The 20,496-nt window shown below is 40.7% G+C and overlaps 1 protein-coding gene across 1 annotated transcript; it reads right to left on the bottom strand.

The window, feature by feature from the left end:
- Nucleotides 1-475: 475 nt before the first annotated feature.
- Nucleotides 476-16,764, bottom strand: rbms1a (RNA binding motif, single stranded interacting protein 1a). Its single transcript, XM_014412440.4, has 14 exons — nucleotides 16,180-16,764; nucleotides 14,108-14,247; nucleotides 11,489-11,547; nucleotides 10,436-10,527; nucleotides 9,313-9,470; nucleotides 8,541-8,620; nucleotides 8,305-8,405; nucleotides 8,023-8,072; nucleotides 7,832-7,922; nucleotides 6,362-6,412; nucleotides 5,455-5,556; nucleotides 4,765-4,833; nucleotides 4,432-4,506; nucleotides 476-2,492 (listed from the first exon to the last, which is right to left on the bottom strand). Exons 1-13 carry the CDS (start codon nucleotides 16,228-16,230, stop codon nucleotides 4,438-4,440), a joined length of 1,113 nt encoding a protein of 370 aa, XP_014267926.1. The 5' UTR covers nucleotides 16,231-16,764; the 3' UTR covers nucleotides 476-2,492; nucleotides 4,432-4,437.
- Nucleotides 16,765-20,496: the final 3,732 nt, after the last annotated feature.

Genomic DNA, 20,496 nt, shown 5'->3' on the forward strand with positions numbered 1-20,496 from the left:
TAAAGTATTTCCTTTTTTTCTTTAAGCTAAATTTCTATAGTATAAAATGAAGAACAAGTACTTTTCTGTCATTTAATTCTTTATCTATTACTTAACTACATTTAGCTGTGTGGTATGATGGCTGCGGGGAAGCTATTTATCAGCAAGAAAAGCTATAAAACCTATAAAAATACAGATAAAACTCCAGAATTTATGCCCTCCAACTTTTTTTTCCCCAAAGCCATCCAAGTTTTTCCCAGGCTGATTCTGGTCCCAAGGCATTATATTGTACCAATTTATATTTATTATGATAATCTATTTACTTATCAAGCACAGTGCTCGTCAGTAACTCAAATGTGGCAATTAAGGAATCCTTGTGAGTGTAACATACCTAAAAAGTCCAGTTAGCTAGCCCCAAAGTACAGTACAGTACAGAGACATGAACTAATGCATATAGTCTGTCAGTCAATTAAATTAAAGAGATCGGAGTCACGTCTGAAAAAGAAAAGAGCATTTTATTCAGCACTGGTTTTGTTCCAAGGAAAGAGCAAGGGGAAACTTGAGTATCAGCAGAAGGTGGTAGGTGAAAGCAATGATTTTTTTTCTCTCTTTTTTTTCCATTTTTTTTTTCCAGCAACAAATGTTCAGTAAGGGAAAGTACACTCAGGTAAGGCCTGGCTGTATTTTTCTACGTTGAGCATTTAATGCTTACTATTGATTGTGGGCAGATGGACGGTGACCATACATCTTTTACCATTTCTCTTGTCTCAGAGTGGTGTAGAGGTAATACATCGTAAATGTCAAGAAGAAAAGCTAAGAACACAATAAAACTGTTCACTTTTGGCCCTGAACGTTTATAATTTACACATCGCATTCTTAAGAAACACATCAGCCGTGTGATTTCACCATCCATCTAATATTAATGAAATACCGCAGTTTTTATTTTATTTTTTAAGTATTCCATCCATGATTGTTGCATATATTTTGTTTTGCACAAGGCAAGGCAAGATTTGGGTTTTTTCCCCACTCACCCAAATAGTTTGAGATCTACATTGTTAAATGGAGAGTAACCAAAATCGTAATATTAATTTTGAAGAGGGAAAATAGAAGTCAGAGGCAGAAGAATGCAGCAAATTCCTGTTGCCTGCATTTCATATGTTTCAAGCACACACTAAGCCATCTACTTTACAGAGAATCCGGCATTTGTCTTGCTTTCGAAAAGGGGGAGCATCGCACCTGAAAAGCACTCGTAATGTCTAGAAAAAGAAAACCCGGAACAGAAGCAATGACAAATACGGATGGAAAATAAAAAATAAAGCACAATGTTGCCTTTTTGAAGATCAGAAAGTGTAATGCTGCATGTGGGAGAAAAATGTTAGAAGTCCTGTTTAGCCAGCTCCTGAGCGTGGCTTCTGTTCCCCTTTTGTCCACCCTGGTGAAAAGGAGCTTTACCTGCAAACCCCACCACCCCAGCGGACGCTAGCAGAACCATGAGGTAGATTACGGGTCAAAGTGACCACAAGAGAAACAAAAACCCTCCCAAAAACGATGCCGCCTGGGTGAGATACATGCAATTTCATAAAAGTACAGCTCTCGTTTCAAATCATGTCATGAATTTGTTGTCGTTTTGTTTATTTATTTATTTATTTTTGTAAAAAAGGAAAGAAGAATATAAGGATTTCCCTTGCTCTGAGTTTGTCACCGTTCTCATTTCTCAGTATTGCCGCGGGACTCTCGTTTTCTTTATTGCTACCAGACGACTAGATAGCGCAACGCTCAATGGAAAGCCTCGTGATTCCACACACACCGTTTTGCTCAGTCCGATAAGAAAAGTGACACCTGATCAAGTTTTGATGAAACAAGGTTGGAGAATGTTCGATATCACGTAAGGAAGGCACCTTTTCCAATAGTAAATTCCTAATGAAATGGTCACTCGTATCAACTGTCGAGTGCAGTTTTCTGAGCTGTGGCAAAGTCGAAAACCAAAGTGAAGTTATTTTAAAACTTCAAAATTCTGTGCAAACGAGGTCTGCAAGGGTTTTGTCCATATACCACAAATAAAGGAACTATCAAATCATAGAAACCTTGATGGGATAAGGAGGGAGGGAGTGATATCTCCATCTCATGCATTTATTACCACATCGTACTTGAATGGGGAAGGTGAGGGTGAATGGGCACAGGTGGGGATGGAGGGAGGTACGGGGGTCATCTGGCAAGTGTTTGAGAATCCTTGAAAAAGAGGAAAACAAGAACAGCATTTTGTATTTTTTTTTTTATCAAAATAAATCTTGGTTTTTCTTTTTTTTTTTTTTTCTCCTTTTCCCCCACTTTGACTCGCTGGCTGCTTGAGTCTGTTTACACTGTCCTCATTTTCAACTACAAATGTTGGGGCTGTGCAAAAAAAAAAAAAAAAGTTCATGTTTCTGGTCCAATCAGCAGACAGAGACTGTTATTCCTGTGATGTCATCAGCAACTTCCCACCTGCCAACTGGCTCACAAAACAGGAATGTGGCCTGAAAGACAAAGAAAGCAGAAACAGGGATATAAAACTTGATTTTTTTACTAAACAGGGGCCACAAAAATACACTCAACTGCTACAGGTCAGCTGCTCCTTAACGCAAATATCTACCGTATTTTCCGCACTATAAGGCACACTTAAAATCCTTTAATTTTCGCAAAAATCGACAGTGCACCTTATAATCCGGTGCGCCTTATGTATGAATTCTGGTTGTGCTTACTGACCTCGAACCAATTTTATGTGGTACACGGTGCTCAAAAATCTGTCAAAAAATGTTTTAGTACGACCTTGGTAAGCTACGAAGCTGCACCGGATTGTCAGAGCATTACGGCTCCCGTAGTCAGGAGCCTTGCGGAGTAATCTGGGTCCAAAACTCCGTTCGCTTCGAGTTAAAAACCCTCTAAATTCTATCATCTTTAATAACATGATCAGCGTTTCTGCTTTACCGGGTGTAACAATTAAGTTTAACATCCAGGCATCCATAAAACCAGAATTTATTAAATTTAATGGAGTTAGAAATTAGCAGGAAGTTAGCCCGCTAGTTTCTACCTAAACATGATATAGAATGTTCTGACTGAGAGATTGCTGAAAGAATTAAAACGTACAGCTCTGCTATCACTTCCAACATAAATGAAGACAGAAAACTACAAAGCAGTGACTTTTGCAGGGTTACTGAAGTTGGGCTAGCTGGTATACAATGATGTGCTACGTGATCGATAGCAACACAGCTATGTTAGCATAACATTAGCACAGTGAAGCTGGAGGATGAATGCTAACTTTTTCCACTCTATAAAAGTTAACGTGAGGGTTCCCGATGGTTAGGGACAAATGCAATCGCATTGCAGGTTGCTGTAAATGGACCAAACTTCAGTCAGGAGAACAACTGAGATAATCCATCCACAATAAGAGGTTAGTCATTAATATACTGCAACAACATGAGAATAGAGCAGCTGTGAGTGAATTCAACATTAATGAATCAGTGGTACGGAAGTGGAGGAAGCAAGAAGAATGATTTGAGTAAAGTTTGACTTATCTGATTTTGTTTCGCTTAATGCGCTTTTTAATCCAGTGTGCCTTATTAATGAAAACAGACCCGTTCATCAACAGTGCGCCTTATGGTCCGAAAAATACGGTAATTGGCCAATAACATAAATAAATTGACTGTACTCAAATGCAATCCGCAGTCAACTTATTTCCATGTGAATATGACAAAAGTGAAGAAACTGGCTGTGATGCTATCATGTTAATATGGAACCAAAAACTCAGAGGGATGTTTCCAGCAACCTGTTGAATCTGTGCCACAAAGACTCAAGGCAGCTCTGAAGACACAAGGGGGTCCAACCTGGTACAGGCAAGGTATAACTAATGAAGTGGCCGGTGTATATCTATAAACACACTTGAGATTTGAACAACAATCCTGAACATCCGGGTGCAATTAATCACTACAGAAGTCTCGTCGTTCAGGGTGGCCCATTGCTAGCTAAACCATAGGGTCGCACAAACACAACAGTCAAAGGTTAAATGGAGCATAGCAGACATAACAATCACAACCGACTAAATTAACGATTTGAACTCAGACATATACATTCCCACGAGTCTGTAATCTACATTTTCAGTATGTTTTTGATCTTGTGGCAAATAAGTCACTAGGGCTTGACTCAACATGCCTTTGCTCAGGTTTTATGTGTGCACTCAGGCAGCCGAGTGAGGCCCAACTCTTAACTTAATAAAAGAGACAACTGTAACAGAGCAGCATATATAAACATTTACAGTACTTTGCATTCGCACAAAGGTTTCTCCTCAAAAGTTTTGTATCATTACAGAAATTCGTCCCGGGGCTTTATTAGGATGTCCACTTGACTGTTACGTGTCAGTGAAGCTGCTGAAGTAAACACTCATGTTGTTGAGATTTACGTTGGGAAACCAAAGCATACCTGCATCTACTTGCTGAGTTGACTGTAAGGGGACGAGTTGTTGGAGGAATCCACTTGCTGCGGCGTGCCATTTTCCTGAAAAGCAAAACATCAGCATCTCTCATTTAGAATCTGATAATAACCATCCTCGCTGTGTGTGCATTGAGATAATTGATAGCTTTAGAGGACAAGCACCTCAAAAACAATCCAGGCCCTTTTGAAGGACAGACCACTGGACTGGCTGTTGCAATTTTGTTTAAGCGGTTTATTGTTTTAAGACGTACGACACCGTTAAGGCAGAAGCTGAACATTTTAAATGAAAAGTTGAATATGATAAAGATAGAATAAACCTACCGGTGCTGCCTGCATGGCGGGATACTGAGGCATGTAAGCTCCCTGGACACCTGGGTTTGCTGGAATATACTGAAAGATAAGAAAAAAATGGAAATAATTTAATAGTATATTACCTATGGAGATGCATGAAAGACAGTTAGGCAACTCAACTTTATGTGCACAGCATTTTCAGGATGACAACGTTGATCCACAGGAGAATGTCAAAGTTTGGTTGACAAAAAACCTCCTGTAACTGTAGCAGTTAGAAGCTCGTGTTATGTTCTTATAACTGCATCTGGAGACATGCAGATGCAGTTATAAGAACCAAAAACATCTGTCACGTATGAATGAATTTAACTTCCTTAAAGTGCAAAAAAAAAAAAAAAAAAAAAAAAAAGTGTCTTCTGGCTCAGGCTCAATAATAAAAGTGTGCCAAAGGCCCTTTTTAAAAAAATTAACATGACCTCATTTGCAATAATGACACACACACACCACACACACTCACAAGGTGCAATTGCCAGCTATACTACAGCTGGTAATAACCAAAAATAAAGATTTCATCTTGCCAATTCACAGATATCTGTGCACAGTGTTGCAATCATAATCATAATTGCCTCTAGTGTGCTGTTTAATGGTAGCACAGATTTCATTTGATTAGTGCTGTGTGTGTGTGTGCATGAGAGATGGAAGATATCCCAGAATTCCACTCACCGCTCCAGTGTTTCCCAATGACAGCTGGCCCATCTGCTGAGTCATCATGGCTGTTGGGTGCAGTGACATGGAGGGATCCACAGAGGGCGACATCACAGAGGCCTGAAAACACAAAGTGGCTCAGTTTTGTGGCACACGTCACATGAGTCAAGTCATTTAGATAAAAACAGCAACACCACACAGGAAAGGCAGTGATTGGTACAAAAATAACAAGTGTTACTCTCTGACATATATACGGGTCAGCACAGGCCAGCGAGCTGGGGAAAAGGACAGGCTTTCGAAACACATCCGTAACACTAACTGTGACGGTGTAGTAGTTTCAGGTCGAAAGAAAACGCTGCACATTCAGAACATTGTCTTCTATGCTAGTAAATTATGCAGAAGGTGTGGTGTTGCCAGCTCTAGCCAGTTTTCAGATGGAGTATTGCTTTAAACATGATGCCCTCAGGGAACGGACCATTTCCTAACAAAAAAAAAAAAAAAATGGGGGAGGGGGCAGATCAGCAGAGACACTTGTTCCACTGGAAACCATCTGTTGGAAGAGTCAAAGAGTCACAAGACTGTCTCTGCTTCAGGCATTTCCTGCTGGATCCAGAAAGCGGGAGAAGGGGGGGGGAGGGCAGTGGCTGGAAGCCTCTTTAGTTGTTCCATTTCTCTTTCATACGCAGTCCAACACACACTTAAAGCATGCAGCGGCTATTTCCCAGAACTTGTCTCAGCCTCTGGCCTTCTCATGTGTTTGGGGAAGTTTTGTAGCTGGACTTGTCTGCATCAGCAGAACAGGGGGAATAAAGTGACACTGTGAGCGGCTATGAGCTCAGAAGTTTAGCTGCAGTGGCACCACACACCCATTTCCTGTGCACAGAACACGACGCAGTTTATAAAGCCGTGGCTGCAGCTGCCTTACCGGGTGTTGCATGATGTATGGTTGATGTGCCACCCAAGAATGACTCTGCACCTAATGACGAGAGAGGCAGAATGAGAGACAGATGCAAAGAAAGAGGATGAAAGCAGCAAAACGTGTCGCCCATTTACAAATGCAAAACAATTTATCTCATCTCCACCTCAGTAGTTTTATTTGTGGACTGTATAAGAGTAGCTCTGCACAATTTACAGTTCAAAAGTAATGGATCATTTGAACCTTTGGCCATTTAAGAATTAATATATATGACAAAGAAACTAGGATGCATACTAGGATAGAAATTGAATGATTCTAACAGTCTGAATCACAAGCCACAGGCGAATCAGCATAAACGCCATCTATCATCATAAAGACAGCACACTCCTGCTCAGACATAAGAGCCCCAGTAATATCCAAAGCCATCATCTTTTTAAGTAAAAGCCTGGTTGCTTCTCTTGCGTGGCACTAAGCACACCAGTGGCTTCATAACTCCAGTTCTGCCTTCAGTACTGAGCCTAATCATCTCCATTAAGGAGTTCATATGCCTTACTAACAGCCTGGGTGAGGTCCACCCTACTTCTGCTCAACTGGTCTTTTCCCGAAAACCCTTTTTTACAGTTTTTTATAAGCTTAAGCTGATTTGTTGTTGTAATCAGCTGCCTTCCTCGTTTAACTGTAAATGTAAGCCTGTTAGATGTTAAACAGTTATCATTTAAATTTGGTATGGGCAATATACAGGAAAGCTCTGGCAGTAGAAGATCATAGTGTTGCAAATGTAAAGGCATTGCTTTCTTGGAAACAGGTTAAGAATCTATTGGAGTTCGTGATTAACTCCTCACGTGATCCGAGTATCTACTACACAGCTCTTAAAACTCTGAAGTGAATTTATCTGCGACCATCTGGCAGACGGCTGGTGAAAAAAAATAAACTCAAATCAAAACTTAAATTTATCCCTCCTGTGCAAGTGACAGACCTTTTCAGTGGTTTGAGGTATTTTCCACACAGAATGTCATTCATTAAAACTCTTTGGCAACAGGAAGGAAGACGTGAGAATTCAGAGAAACCTTGACTCAGAGATGATGACTGTGCCTGCTCAAATGATGAGTTTGTTCCAGCGAACTCCTAAGCTTACTGTCAGATAACACGAGCTCTGTTCACACATTAAAAAAAATGCAAAACCACATGGAGCTTCCAACGTTTGAGGCAGCCCAGGAAAATTACATTCATCCATCTATCTTAACTGATTTAGGATGTGGGGGTTGGAGGGGTGGAGCCTATCCCGGCAAGCATTGAGCAAGAGGTGGGGTACACAGTGACTAGGCTGCCAGTGTAAGTTGCATATACAAGCAAAAGGATCCACCAGCCCACACACTGTAACCTCAAATGTGGAATACAGAGGAGCGGACAAGTATCGAGAAAGCGGTTCAGCTCTTAGAAAGGGTTTTCTTGGCCCATTAAAGGGATATTGTGCAGTACCTGGTAAGCAGAGACTGGAGACATGTAGGGAGCCATTGTGGGCTGCACAGTCATTATCCTGTTGGTGACTGGATAAGGAGAAGCATAGTACCTAGGAAACAAGACAGTATTTTACAACAAAGCTTGGGAATTATGAGGCTAGTAAAGTGTAAAATGAGGGCATGAACTGTTATAACCAGAGTGCAACTTACCCGTTCTGTATAGCTGCTGAGGAGGGGTCATAAGTGAGAGTCATTGCCCCCTAAATGACAAAACCATCAAAAAGGTAGAATTACATAACTGAATTATTAGTTCTTACTACTTTAGCGTAACAGTAAAACACCATGAAACCATAATTGGTGAAATTACCTTTTCATTTCAACGGTATGGCTCAACAGACCCATACAATATTCTTGATAGACTTGTTAGAAGAAGATTGATTCTCAGTAATAAAAACGAGGTGGCATACATGCAAGATAGATGACATTACGTACTAATCTGAGATCCGCTGTCTGTCCGTTGGGAACAAATCCGCCATGAGCATGTTTCTTCCTTTGACTGTCAGCAAACTTACACAGCAAGGGCTGAGAGGGTGCTGGGGAGGAGGGATGTGGAAAAAAAACAAAAACAAAAACCCTGACATGTTAACAATCACTCAACAATTATTAATCACCGCCTCTGCGGTTTTCATCTGTGGGAAAGTATCCAGAAAGGGGAAACTCTTCCCTACCCAGAGCTCCAGAAGCCGTCTTGATAAACTTCCCATTGAAGTGGGAGATGACTGCATTGCACTGCTCTGTTGTGTCCATCCTGATGGAGGAGAGGATGAAACAACAACAAAGACTCATCATCAAGTGACACAGAGATCATCTAAAGTGCAATCTTCTTTAACGCAGTGATGCTGGCATGACTGGAATAACTCGGATTCTCATTTTTGTGACCATTTACATTCTGTAGGGTTTATAGCCAACAACCGGCATAGATATGTGAAGTGAAACAGGAGGCAGTATAGGGTTATATGTCCAGTTATCGATGACTGCTTTGGGTTTTGCACTGTAACGCCAGATTCTGGAGGAACACAGACAACACAAACACAGCCTGTATGCTTCGTGTTTGCTGTTACTGACAGCAGTGTTATGCAAAAGCATGTCTTACACAGACAATGAGCCAAAACTGACTCTATTTAATAAGTCTGAGGGCAGAACACAGGCTTGTTTGCTCTACATTGCAATACAATGGTACCTCAAGTGAGCTATTGTATTACACAATTTCAAAAGCAAACGGTAACAGTAACTAATGCACTGTTAATTCTATGTCTAATAAAGGAAGGCAGGTTACAGATTGCTGTGCTAGGACAGGAGCTGCACAGTGCCACTGCTACTTCATAACACAATTTATCATCATAGGTTTGCTGAAGGTTTATGTTGCACCTCCTTTAATACCGATCAAACAGGAAAAAAAAAAGAAAAGAATGTTCTTTCTGTGAGTCTCTTGTGACAGACCTGGCAAAGCCCACACCTCGGCTGTTGCCGCTGTAGTCTCGTAGGATCCGCGTGGAGACGACCTGACCAAAGGGCTGCAGCATGTTCTCCAGCTCTTTCTCATCCACAGACAGAGGCAAGTTGGAAATGTACAGATTTGTGGGGTCCTGTTCCTGCTGCTGCTCGTGTTGAAGGAGACAGAAAAGAAGAAATGCACTGAATGCTTTAGCATCATGTCACGATAAAATGAAATCAACACTCACAAAGGCTGTGTTGTGCCATTTCTCTACTGACAAATGAATGCATGACACAAAAAAAATAAATTCTCTGCATGAAACTTGCCTGGGCGCAGATCAGCTAAAGTGTGGTTAATGGCTAGAGGAACATTTGGTTAAACAAGCTCTCCTGCACACACAGACACACACACACACAGTGTTACACACTTCATCCGCACTGTGCAGCAGCTCAGCGCCTCCACAGTCTTCCCTAGAAACAGCAGGAGAGCGGCGTAGCCTAGCTACCGCAACACACAAACTGCGTTCAGCCATGTTTGCTCCAAACAAAGCAGCTACATGCAGGTCTCCAGTGAGCCACCGCACACCAGTGAATTCTAACCCGTGAATTCAATCACACGCAGCATGCATGTGAAAGGGAAAGGACTGGAAGACATTAGCCCACTATGAGAGAAATCACAGATATTATGCAAAAATATCCTTGTGTGCTTTACTTTCAATTGGCCACAGAGGCTTGAGAATGCCTCAACGCTTAAAGTGCTGCTATAACAGAGCACTGCTGCAGATATCACTATGTATAAATAGCAACTGCAAATACCCAATAGCAGTAAAGTTCCTGGTAAAATTCTGTATAGTGTATAAAGGAGAGTGGGTAATGTGTTGCACTGATAGGTTATTTGGCAGAGAGAGATGTGACATCTGGTTTCTACAGTGAAAGTAAATGGGGTCACGGGAAGAACAGCTTGTCAGCTGAGGTCATGTGACCGGTCTAATGTCATTCCCCAACACACAGTGGACACAAGTGTGCACGCATTAAAAAACAAAGGAAGAAAAAAAGCACAACCCCAAAGAGATGTTCGGAAGCATAACAAATATGCACAGACATGCACATGTGCATGTACCAAACTCACCTTGGCCATCTGGGCCTGTATGCCGCTGGTTTTCAGAGCATGGACTGCTTTTAAAGCAGCCGCTGGGCTGTCAAAGTCCACAAAGCCGTAACCTGGAGTTTGCAGAATAGTATTTACATCAGCAGTCAGTAAGTGATAACATCACTTACTGAGATATATATATATATATATATAAAAATTGCTTATTCTCGTAAATATAACAACATATTTTATACGTGAAAGACTCATAAAAGAAATCTTGTAATTGAGATGTGTGGGAAATCTTTTAAAGGAATTGCTTTGGGAAGTCTGCTTATTCATTTCCTTCCCCAGAGTTAGACCAGAAGCTCGATAACACTAAGATCCTTGAGCGGGTAAGCTCGGCTAAGAATAAACACTAAAAACTATACTTGGCTTTGTTGAAAGATAAAAAGATAACCGTCTACCGGGACCTCTTCAGAATGAGCAGGATATAATTAATGCATTGTATCCTGTTTATCTGGGCAAAACCTTTGGTTTTCAGCCACCTTTCTGTAGTATTGAAATCAAAATGCTGTACTATTCCTTTAAACCGGTATCTATGTCTCACCCACATTCTATGCATGCCTTTTCACCATTTTCTAGAACATTCCAACAGTGTGAAAAAGATCTGTAAAAATGCAGTACAGTATGTTCTGCATTTTAAAATGAAGAAAGTTTTTCCGTATTTTTTTAAACAGTGCATCGAATCTTACCATCTGCTTTCTTATTATACAGCCAGCCATTATGCACTGTTTTCCATTTATTTCCATAAAGTGTAAAAATCTGTTAAATCTATTTGCGGAGACTCGGTGAAACCTCTGTGATACTTATCACACTTCTGTCTTCATAGTGTTAAAATGCAATGAAGATTTTACCAATCAATCTACACTTTCACCTGTGAAGCAAACCAACAGCACACGTTGTGTGACAAAATTATAAACCGGGCGTATTCACAGTTGGCTTTCAGGTCACGTGTTAGGTGGCTCTCTGTACTTAATTTAAAGTTGAACTGCTAGTATATTTTGGCAGCTAGAACTTATTGATCTCACTGACCTTTACACTTGTTGGTTGTCTTGTCCAGGATTGCCTTTGCAGACTGAATCTTTCCATACCTGTGTGCACAAAAGATGTAGACTACCGTTAAAGACAACGATGAATCAACAGCTGAGACTGTTCTCATTGTGTATTATTTAAGATTTCCAGATCCAGATTTCTCTGGATTTGTTTCCAGAGAAATCTCTACATGGAGAGCCTTCATTCAACTTGACAGTGAGGTTAAAGAAAAGAACAGTTCACAGGACGATTAAACCACACAATGTGTAACTGGTTTCAGTTTACATGTTTCAGGCTTTGCTTTATCTCTGACTTTCCACTCAAGTTGAACTCTGACACAAACTGTGAGCTTCTCTACCCGCACACCATACACACTGAATGCCTAGCTTACATCACCATTCAGACCTTGTTGCTATGAAAAGCACTTTCATTTCTGCTTTGTGCTGCCAAACACCACTGGGAACACGAACAAAACACAAGCAAACATGACACAAACAGCTGCTGTTGCTGCTGCGGGTTACATGAGTGGACGTCCTTTTCCATTTGCTTGTGAATCAGAAGGAAAAAGATTGGACAAAACAGCACTAATTATGGCAACCCACCACATTAACCACTTAGACTGGCACCACTTAGACTGGCAGGAGGCGTACAAGGCATTCTCACCAGTTGAATGAGAGTTTTGCAATCTGCTTTGCATACCAAAGATGAGCTGTGACTTTTCTATATGTTTCTTTATGGTGGTTGGCACCTTTTATGTGGACACTACGGTTAAACCAGCATGGTTTTTGCATGTCTGCATTGATTTTTTGGCATCAAACAGCAAACAGGCTTTTATTTTTAAGAGTGTAATATTTTACTTTAATTCCAGTAACTATTAAACCACTTATGCTATTTATTTAGCATATTCAGGAAAGGTCTCTTCTTATTGTGTAGGAAACCAGTTATACACAAAATAATAACAAGAAATCATAACTCACCTCTTTATATTGCATTCACACTTAAAATTATGCAATAACAGGCAGACTGCTAGGCTTTACTTAAACTAATTACTATCCAACGTTTTAAGAAGTGTGCTGAATATATGGTGAATGAAATATTCCTGTCACCAAGCACTGAGTAGCAAGAATCCAATCATCCTGTCCAAATATGGTCACCTCTGGCTTCAAAAACTGAAGATTGTAAAAGCCGTAATATCAAAGCAGGAGTCCACACAACACAGGTGGTGTTTGATGGCTAACGGTATCTGTTAATCTGCTTAGCTTACTACAATGTGATGAATTGAAAATAAATATATATTCTGCCCAAAAGAACAAAATATGTCTCATGTCCACTCTTAAATTCTTACTAATTAGATTTAAAAACCTTAAATGTAACAATTTCATGCTGTGCTGGTACAGATGGTAGCTTTCTATTTTCTGTCCTCTGTCCTAAGACAAGCTGACCCTGACCATAGAAAGTATTGAGATTTTGCAGCCATGAGATACCAACTTATCTGCCATTTTTGGACGCGTGACAATCATGCTGTCAATTTAAAGTTAAGTGAATAAAACCCCAGATACACAGGCCTAAAGACCAGTCTGCGACCATCTGACAACCATCCATTTCTTGGGAAAAATGGATTCCCTGACCGATAGGCAAAACCTTTGTTGTGATGGTTTTTGGTTGCTAGCAGAATGCTGCAGTCGCCTGTAGTCTGCATGAACCCAGCTAGCTTGTCTACCAACACTGGCCAACTATTCTAAAAATGGCAGTAGAACTGTGAAAAATGCGCCTTTTAAAATGTCTTAGCTAGACGAACATTATTCTTTTCCAGTTTGTGCAGCACTTTTTCAGGGTTTACTACTTGGCTAGTAGGTAATAAGAGTGTTTGCAGACAAGCTACTGCTAGTGACCAAAGCAATTGCTAAAGGGTTTTTCTTGTAGTACAAGAAAGCAACTACTTACGAAATGGTTGGGGAATATAATTTTTTTCCCTTTTGATGTCCAATAAAGAGGACAGCTCTTGAACAATGGAGCTAGCTTCTAGTGGTGAAAAGTGAATCTAAGGTGGAATTACTTTGGATTGTCTTTAACAGCCAGCAGGGGACGACTCTTGTGGTTCCAAAATAAATTTGGGCTGGATAGAAACCCCTGGACTGGGACCTCGGTTTACATGTTCCTGATACATTTATGGTCACAATTGCTAGTTTCTGATTACACTGAACAAAAGATCAAATTAATGCTGCAAATTTAAACAGCAGGACGATCATGGCGAAAACACTCATGGGTCAATAGCAGGACTTCAGTAACCTGTGGATCAGTGATTCCCAGTGTGTGGGGCTTATCAACCTGGTGAACCACTGAAGTGCTGCTCGTGTACCATAACAAATCCCTTACATAAAAAAATTAAGAAATAATTTTCAATTTTGTGAGTTATTTTAGCGCAAACTACTTATATTTTGCCTTTTCTGGGCCATTATCTGAGCCTGAATTTGTCATATATTCTTTCAATTAAAATGTATTTTTAAAAAATTGCTGTCCTTTTTTAGAGCTACTATTCAACCCCTTTCATTTGCAAAGTACAATAAGTGACAAAACATTCGTTTGCACAGCCATACGCGTATATGAGCACGAACTCACTGGTGACAGAGTTTGATCAGGTCCAGGTCTGTCGTGGCAGGAGGCAGGCCACGGATGTAAAGGTTAGTTTTGCTGAGCTGCTCCAGGCCTGTGCTGCTGCTGCTGTTGCTGCTGGGACTGGACGGAGTCATGGGGTAGGACTGCACACAGGAAACACACTGTTAGGAAATGTACGGGAGCTGGATAATCTAATTTAAACTCAGGTCAAGCGTGATCACAAGAACATTTCATCAGTGTGACAAACACACAGGGAAAACGCTGTCTGCACTAGTCCATGCAGTACTCGTCTAACATCAATAAGCACTGCTCGCTAAAGAGCTGCATTTCAGTTGGTTTTCTACAGCGAGACACACCTGAGACCACAACAGGTCCGGTGGTAACAGAAGAAGGACTCAAGGATTGGCCAACTTTGAGCTGCTTTTAGGTTATTTGCTTGTATGCCACTCACATTCATTTTAAAGAATAAGGCATGCTAAACATTTGGTGAGTTTGCAGTGATGCCGATCACAGAAAACTCAACAAATATTAACAAATGTTACTAATTAACTACCCAGTTGTGCATAGAGGTACCTAAAATTAAGCAGTCAAACAAATTAAATTATTTAAAGGGACAGCAGCCTAAAAGCAGCTTTCCTACATCTTGAATATGTTCTTATAATAATTTTGTACGTTTCCATATTTCCATCGATCCATGCGTGTTCTTAACTCGCTTATCTGACTTAGGGTCACAGAGGAACTCCTTGAATTCTCTACCTTTTCTTAAACTGAGCAAAAGGTTTGCCCTTTAACCCCTTAGCTGTAAAAAGACAAATTTCCTGTGCATTCTTTTGCATTCTTATAGGTGGGCCTTTGGGTCTGACATCAGACAGACACTTCCATTTTTTTTCTTACTTGCACACCAAACCACACCACTGCCCTGCAAAGCATTTCCTTCCCTTTACTCATTCATTAAAATCCCCCCACCAGCCACCGCAACCCTCTCCAGTTCAGATCAAAGACAAAGCGTGGCAAAATAACACCATCTGTCCATAACCGAAATACAATCCACATTTTAGGAGCCAAAACTGTGCACATGGGCCAAACAAGGCCAACTATGGCTAAATGTTCATAGCAGGTATTATTCTTTCACACGTGAAGACCTGATTCCTGCCACAGGAACATCTGTTAGGTCTCTTATGTGTTCAAGTAGAGGCCTTACACTTTTGTTGGTGTGCAATTACAAAGCTTAACTTAAAGCTAAAAAAAAAAAAGCCCATCAAAGCTTCTCCATTAGAGGGCAGCTATGGTATATTTTACTCGCAGGGCCCTCTTATAGCTGATTAAACACCTACACTGAAGACTCATTCTTCCCCTGAAGGGATTCATAGGAGATCGGATTCACATCCCCGTCCTCAAAGTAACGTGCAGTACCTTCCGATGAATATATATTACAAGAAAATTGAACCCTCGCTCCACCTTATCTGAAGCAGGGTTCACATTTCCGTCAGCGGCAGAGGTTAAACACCCGCCGCCTCTCTCCTTCCATCTTCCATCTTCAGATGGAAAAGCACAGGGGCACGGCCTTCATTCAGACCAGCCTTTTCTCTTCACCTGAGAGGTCAAAAAGAAGAATGCAGGCAGGCAGGCTGCATAGTTCAGCCAGCACACTGACATTCATCCCAGCTCTCTCTCTCTCCCTCTCTGGATCCAACCAGAATGCATTAACCTATAAAATGGACTACAACCGTCATGCACATTGACCAGAGTTGGCCAGCAAGGTTATACGGACGTAATAATTAAAGTATCGGTTGTACAGCTACAGATCGGCTCGGATTTTATCTTTATTTTATTTAATATCTTCATCTTATTAGGTTTCCCCTTTTGACAAGTGCTGAGAGCAGATGATCTGTTTTCCAAACGGGGTTTAATTATTACCAGAATGTGGCGTGAACGCATGTAAATCCTGAAATGGCTTTCCAATGTCATGTGCTATTATTCACCCCATTTTCTCCCCTCAAAGTGTGATTTAAAAAAAAAAAAGTAGGAAGAAAGGGGGAAAACCCAATGTGTGTATGTGTGTGTCTTTGGCCTACCTGCTTACGATTGGCTGTCTTCGGCGGGTTGCCCGTGTTTGCAAAGATCATCCTGGAGGTTATAGATGGATTTTACTTCCTCCCCCCCAGAAAAAAGGGGAAAAAAATCGCACCGATGAGAGCCACTATAGAGACGAAATCCGAGCGGGGTTCGGGAGCCTATCAAATACCCAGTCGCTTTATAACATCCGCATCATGAACGGCTGCTGGACACTTTAAAAAAGAACCCTCGGTCCCGCATAGGTACACTGTTACATCTATACAGTCAGATGCACACCAGGCGATGGACCAGCCCTCCGGTCCGGTTCATTGATCTACGACGTCCTGCTGCAGACCGCTCGGCAGTCCCACCTACTACAGACTAAACCATCTCCGCCTCTGCAGGGTGTTTGACATCAAATAAACTGCGTTGCCGCCACCTAAAAACTCGCAGCGGACGCTTGCTTATTGCGATAAACGGACGTGTGGTGTCTGAGGCTCGGTCGAAATTCAGACACAAAGCGGGTTTGGGTTTGATTTTGGGAAGCACAATCAGTTTGGGCTCAACCCTCGCCGCCTTTCATGTTGTCGTCGTCCGCACATACCAAGCATTCTTCACCCCCACCTCCTGAAACCACACACACAGAGTTGTACACACACACACACCCTCTTCCTCTTTGTACCCTCCCCCCCGCCTCCCCCCGACACACACACCCCGTCCAACATAGGCTAGTACATGTCACAGAAGTCAGGATGCAGTGATATATAAGCAGTCGCCACCGGCCCCGAGACGAGGTCACAGTTTCCCTGTAAACCGCACAATGTGGGACGGAGGCAAGAACACAGAGCAAATATTGAATTCAAAACACACAAAAACATGCTATTGATGTTTTCTGGAAGGCTTCGTGTACTTCATATCACATAATTATGAGTCAGAAGAAGAAATACCTTTTTTTTATTTAACGGCTTTACAAGATTGATGAGTTCATGGACCCTTCGTAAAAGTGCGTTTTAACACTAACCACTTCACTGAATGATGGGAAAACAGGAATTGTACATTTCTAGATTCTCATCAGCGGCTTCACTGTGTATTGAAGACTTTATTTAAAGACCAAGCGCTTTAAAAGTCCCGTCCCCCGTCTCCTACCTTTAAGGGCGATAATTTTATTCTAAAAAACAACCAAACAAAACCAAACTATCTGTACAAAAATCTGAAATTTTGAGTAAAGAAATCTTTTATTTATTGGACAAATAAACTTCAGATCCACACAGCAAAACATTGGTCAATTTACAGTCATGGTAGCCTAGTTTGACATAAATAGTAAGTACAGTACCGCAAAATGACTACACTTACCACAGTGCATTGCCTTAATTGTGAAAGAAAACGAGTCCACAGCAGTGTGCAGGTCATCAGAATCTTTTCAGGACTAAGTTTGAGTTTTTCACCTGTGCAAACGATGCAGGAGATTTCAGTGTAGAAAAGAAACAAGCTGCTACAGAAAAGGAATAAATAATAATAATAATAATAATAATAATAATAATAATAATAATTAATAAACACATAAAAAAACGGTATGATGCTCTTTTTTGGGGGGGGGGGGGGTTCTAAAGAAGGAAACTGCTATATTTTCAGCATCGTTATTATTATTATTATTGTTAATATTATTATTATTATTATTATTATTATGAAGGGATAATAGGAAAATGATGGCATACAAACCTGGGCCCAAGCTGAACCATTACCAAGAGGTTTTCACACATGTAAAAAGGAGGAAATGGTATCAGAGACCACACACGTGTAGATGTGTGTTGTGGATTTGTTGGTTCTAACTTTTAGAGCACCCATTTTACCTTTTTTACTTTGATCTAATTACACTCATTTTGCATTCACATACAAATGTTTAAAGGCTCAAAGCAGTGCCTTCCTCTAGTAGTCATCCTGCTGCAAGTCCTGCTGGAGATTTATAAAGCAGCTCTAAATCCAAATCCCATCAGGGTGCAGGGAAGCTCTTAAAGCATCAAATTTCTCTTCCTTATTTCCTCTGCTGGTAGGATTAAGGTTTCATGCTGGTTTTGAGTTACAAGCCACTTCTGATGTGACTTGAAAAGTCCAATGATTCCTATCTGAACAGTCAGCTGCACCATTTGTTTTCATAAATGTGTTTGTACACTTGTTTTTATGAAGTTAGGCCATGTTTGATTAATAAATCCAATACATCCAATGTGCTGGTGACAGATGAGGTTTCACAAAAGATTCAAATGTAGATGAGTCAAATCTCTGTATTTTTTCATTCTACTTTTTTTTTTAATTATTTCTTTTAAAAGCTCTTCTTTATAAATAATTAAAATATCCAGTAGGTCGATTGTTCCATAGAATTTAGTTTTAGTTTTCTGAATAATTCCTCCAGATGTTTTAAGAATTGCTTCTCTCATCATTTTTGGTAGAATAATGACTGTATGTATTAAAACTATAACAAAAAATAAGCCAGCAGAAAGCCCTGAAACAATGTACTTTTGAGGCAAAGTTAATAATGTACGCCCTACTAATTTAGCCCTGGATCCCAAAGGTCAGAGAAACCCATCATAAGGAAGCACATCCTGGTTAAGACTGCTGAGTGTATTGAACTGTGTTGATGTAGCGGGGGGGTCTGAGGGTTTGAAGAGGGAGGGGCTGAGGAATGTAGATGATTATCTGCTCTGTCCACATCCACCAAAGAATAAGGGAATTTGAAATACCCCCTTGGCGCCATCAGCGTGGCAGCTGACGCATCTAGCATCGCAGTGTATCTAGTAACGGTGCTGGGTGAGATCATACGAGTTGTTCTGTAGAACTGGCTCCTGTCTGGCTAGAATACAGGAAACAAACAGAAAAGCTTTTTCACAACTCCAGTAATGGTGTGGTTTGGCTCAGCGTTTGTGGCTCCTTTGGGAGCAATGAAATGCTTGATTGCTGAAAAAGGAGAAACCATGAAAACATCACAGCAGTCTTCAGCCTTTATGTAAAAATACTATTTACTTTATACACTTCTGTTTTCCATAGAAATGATACTGATGTGAGGGCTAGAGGTGGCAACTGGTTAGATTCATTACATTTAGAAAATACATAAAAAGGATTTGTTTGACCGCACTCACTGGATTGATCAACACTTAGAACAATTGGAACATCCAAGGATCTCAGTGAAGATCTAAGAAAGAGAATTCTAGAGTTACACAAGTTGGGGAGGTCTCTTGGGCCATTTGTAAACAGCTGCAGATTCCAGGATCATCAGTAATTTGGATGTGTCGCCACTTTGGCAAGTTCTGGAAAAAGAAACTTTCGCCCTCAGATGAGAGTAAATAGGTTAGGATGTTCAGAAACCAAGGCTCACGCCTTCTATTAACTGAAAACTGCTGGAAAACCAGCATCACTGTCCACAGCGAAGCTAGTTTTACATGGCCATGGGCTGAGAGAGAGAGAGAAGCCCCTGCTCCAAAAAATCTAAAGCAAGCAAAACGCCTTTTAGTCAGATGAGCTAAAGACTAAGCTATTTGGTCACAGTGGCAAGAGGTATGTAGGTACTGAGGAGTGAAGGTGAGGCTTTCAAACTAAAAAAATTGGACTGACTGTCAAGCATGGTGGTTGTAGCGTCATACTCTGGGGCTGTTTTGCTGTCAGTGGTAAATTGCACGAAGTGGATGGAAGAATAATAATGAAGGGCTACCTCCAAATTCTTCCACTTCACCTCAAATCAAATAGCATCAAAAACAGTGAGACAGTTCAAACTTGGTTACTGTTAGTTTGGGTTGACTTGATGGCTAGCAAAAGCATCTGGTCAAGGTGCTGCTTGTTGATAGACATTTTAATATAAGTTGATGTGTATGTTTATATCTGACCCTGTGTGACTTAGAGAAAATGCAAAATAAATTCAAGCCTGTACACCCAATTATTGTTTCTTGAGTCACTAAATGTGTAACCTGTACAATCATTCCTCCCTGGAAAACTATACAGCATACACAAGGGCCGAGTTGTCCAAAATTAACATGACAGTCATGTCCATGATGAGGGTATGTAAATGACTTCAAAATATGTATATATTGACAGAAAGAGCTGATATATAAGTACCCATAATTCAACTGGTTAGATTAACAGAAAAGTTAATACAAATAATAAATTATAAAGACTTTTGATATAAATCTGGTGCTTCTTCTTCTTCTTCTTCTTCTTCTTCTTCTTCATCTTCTTCATCTTCTTCTTCTTCTTCTTCTTCTCCTTCTTCTCCTTCTTGTCGAATTCTTTACATAATCGATTTGTTGTCCTAAATGACTTAACATACATAACTGTGGCTCCCTCTAGTGTCT

This window comes from Maylandia zebra, linkage group LG1 (assembly GCF_041146795.1).
Source record: "Maylandia zebra isolate NMK-2024a linkage group LG1, Mzebra_GT3a, whole genome shotgun sequence".
Classification (NCBI taxonomy): Eukaryota; Metazoa; Chordata; class Actinopteri; order Cichliformes; family Cichlidae; genus Maylandia; species Maylandia zebra.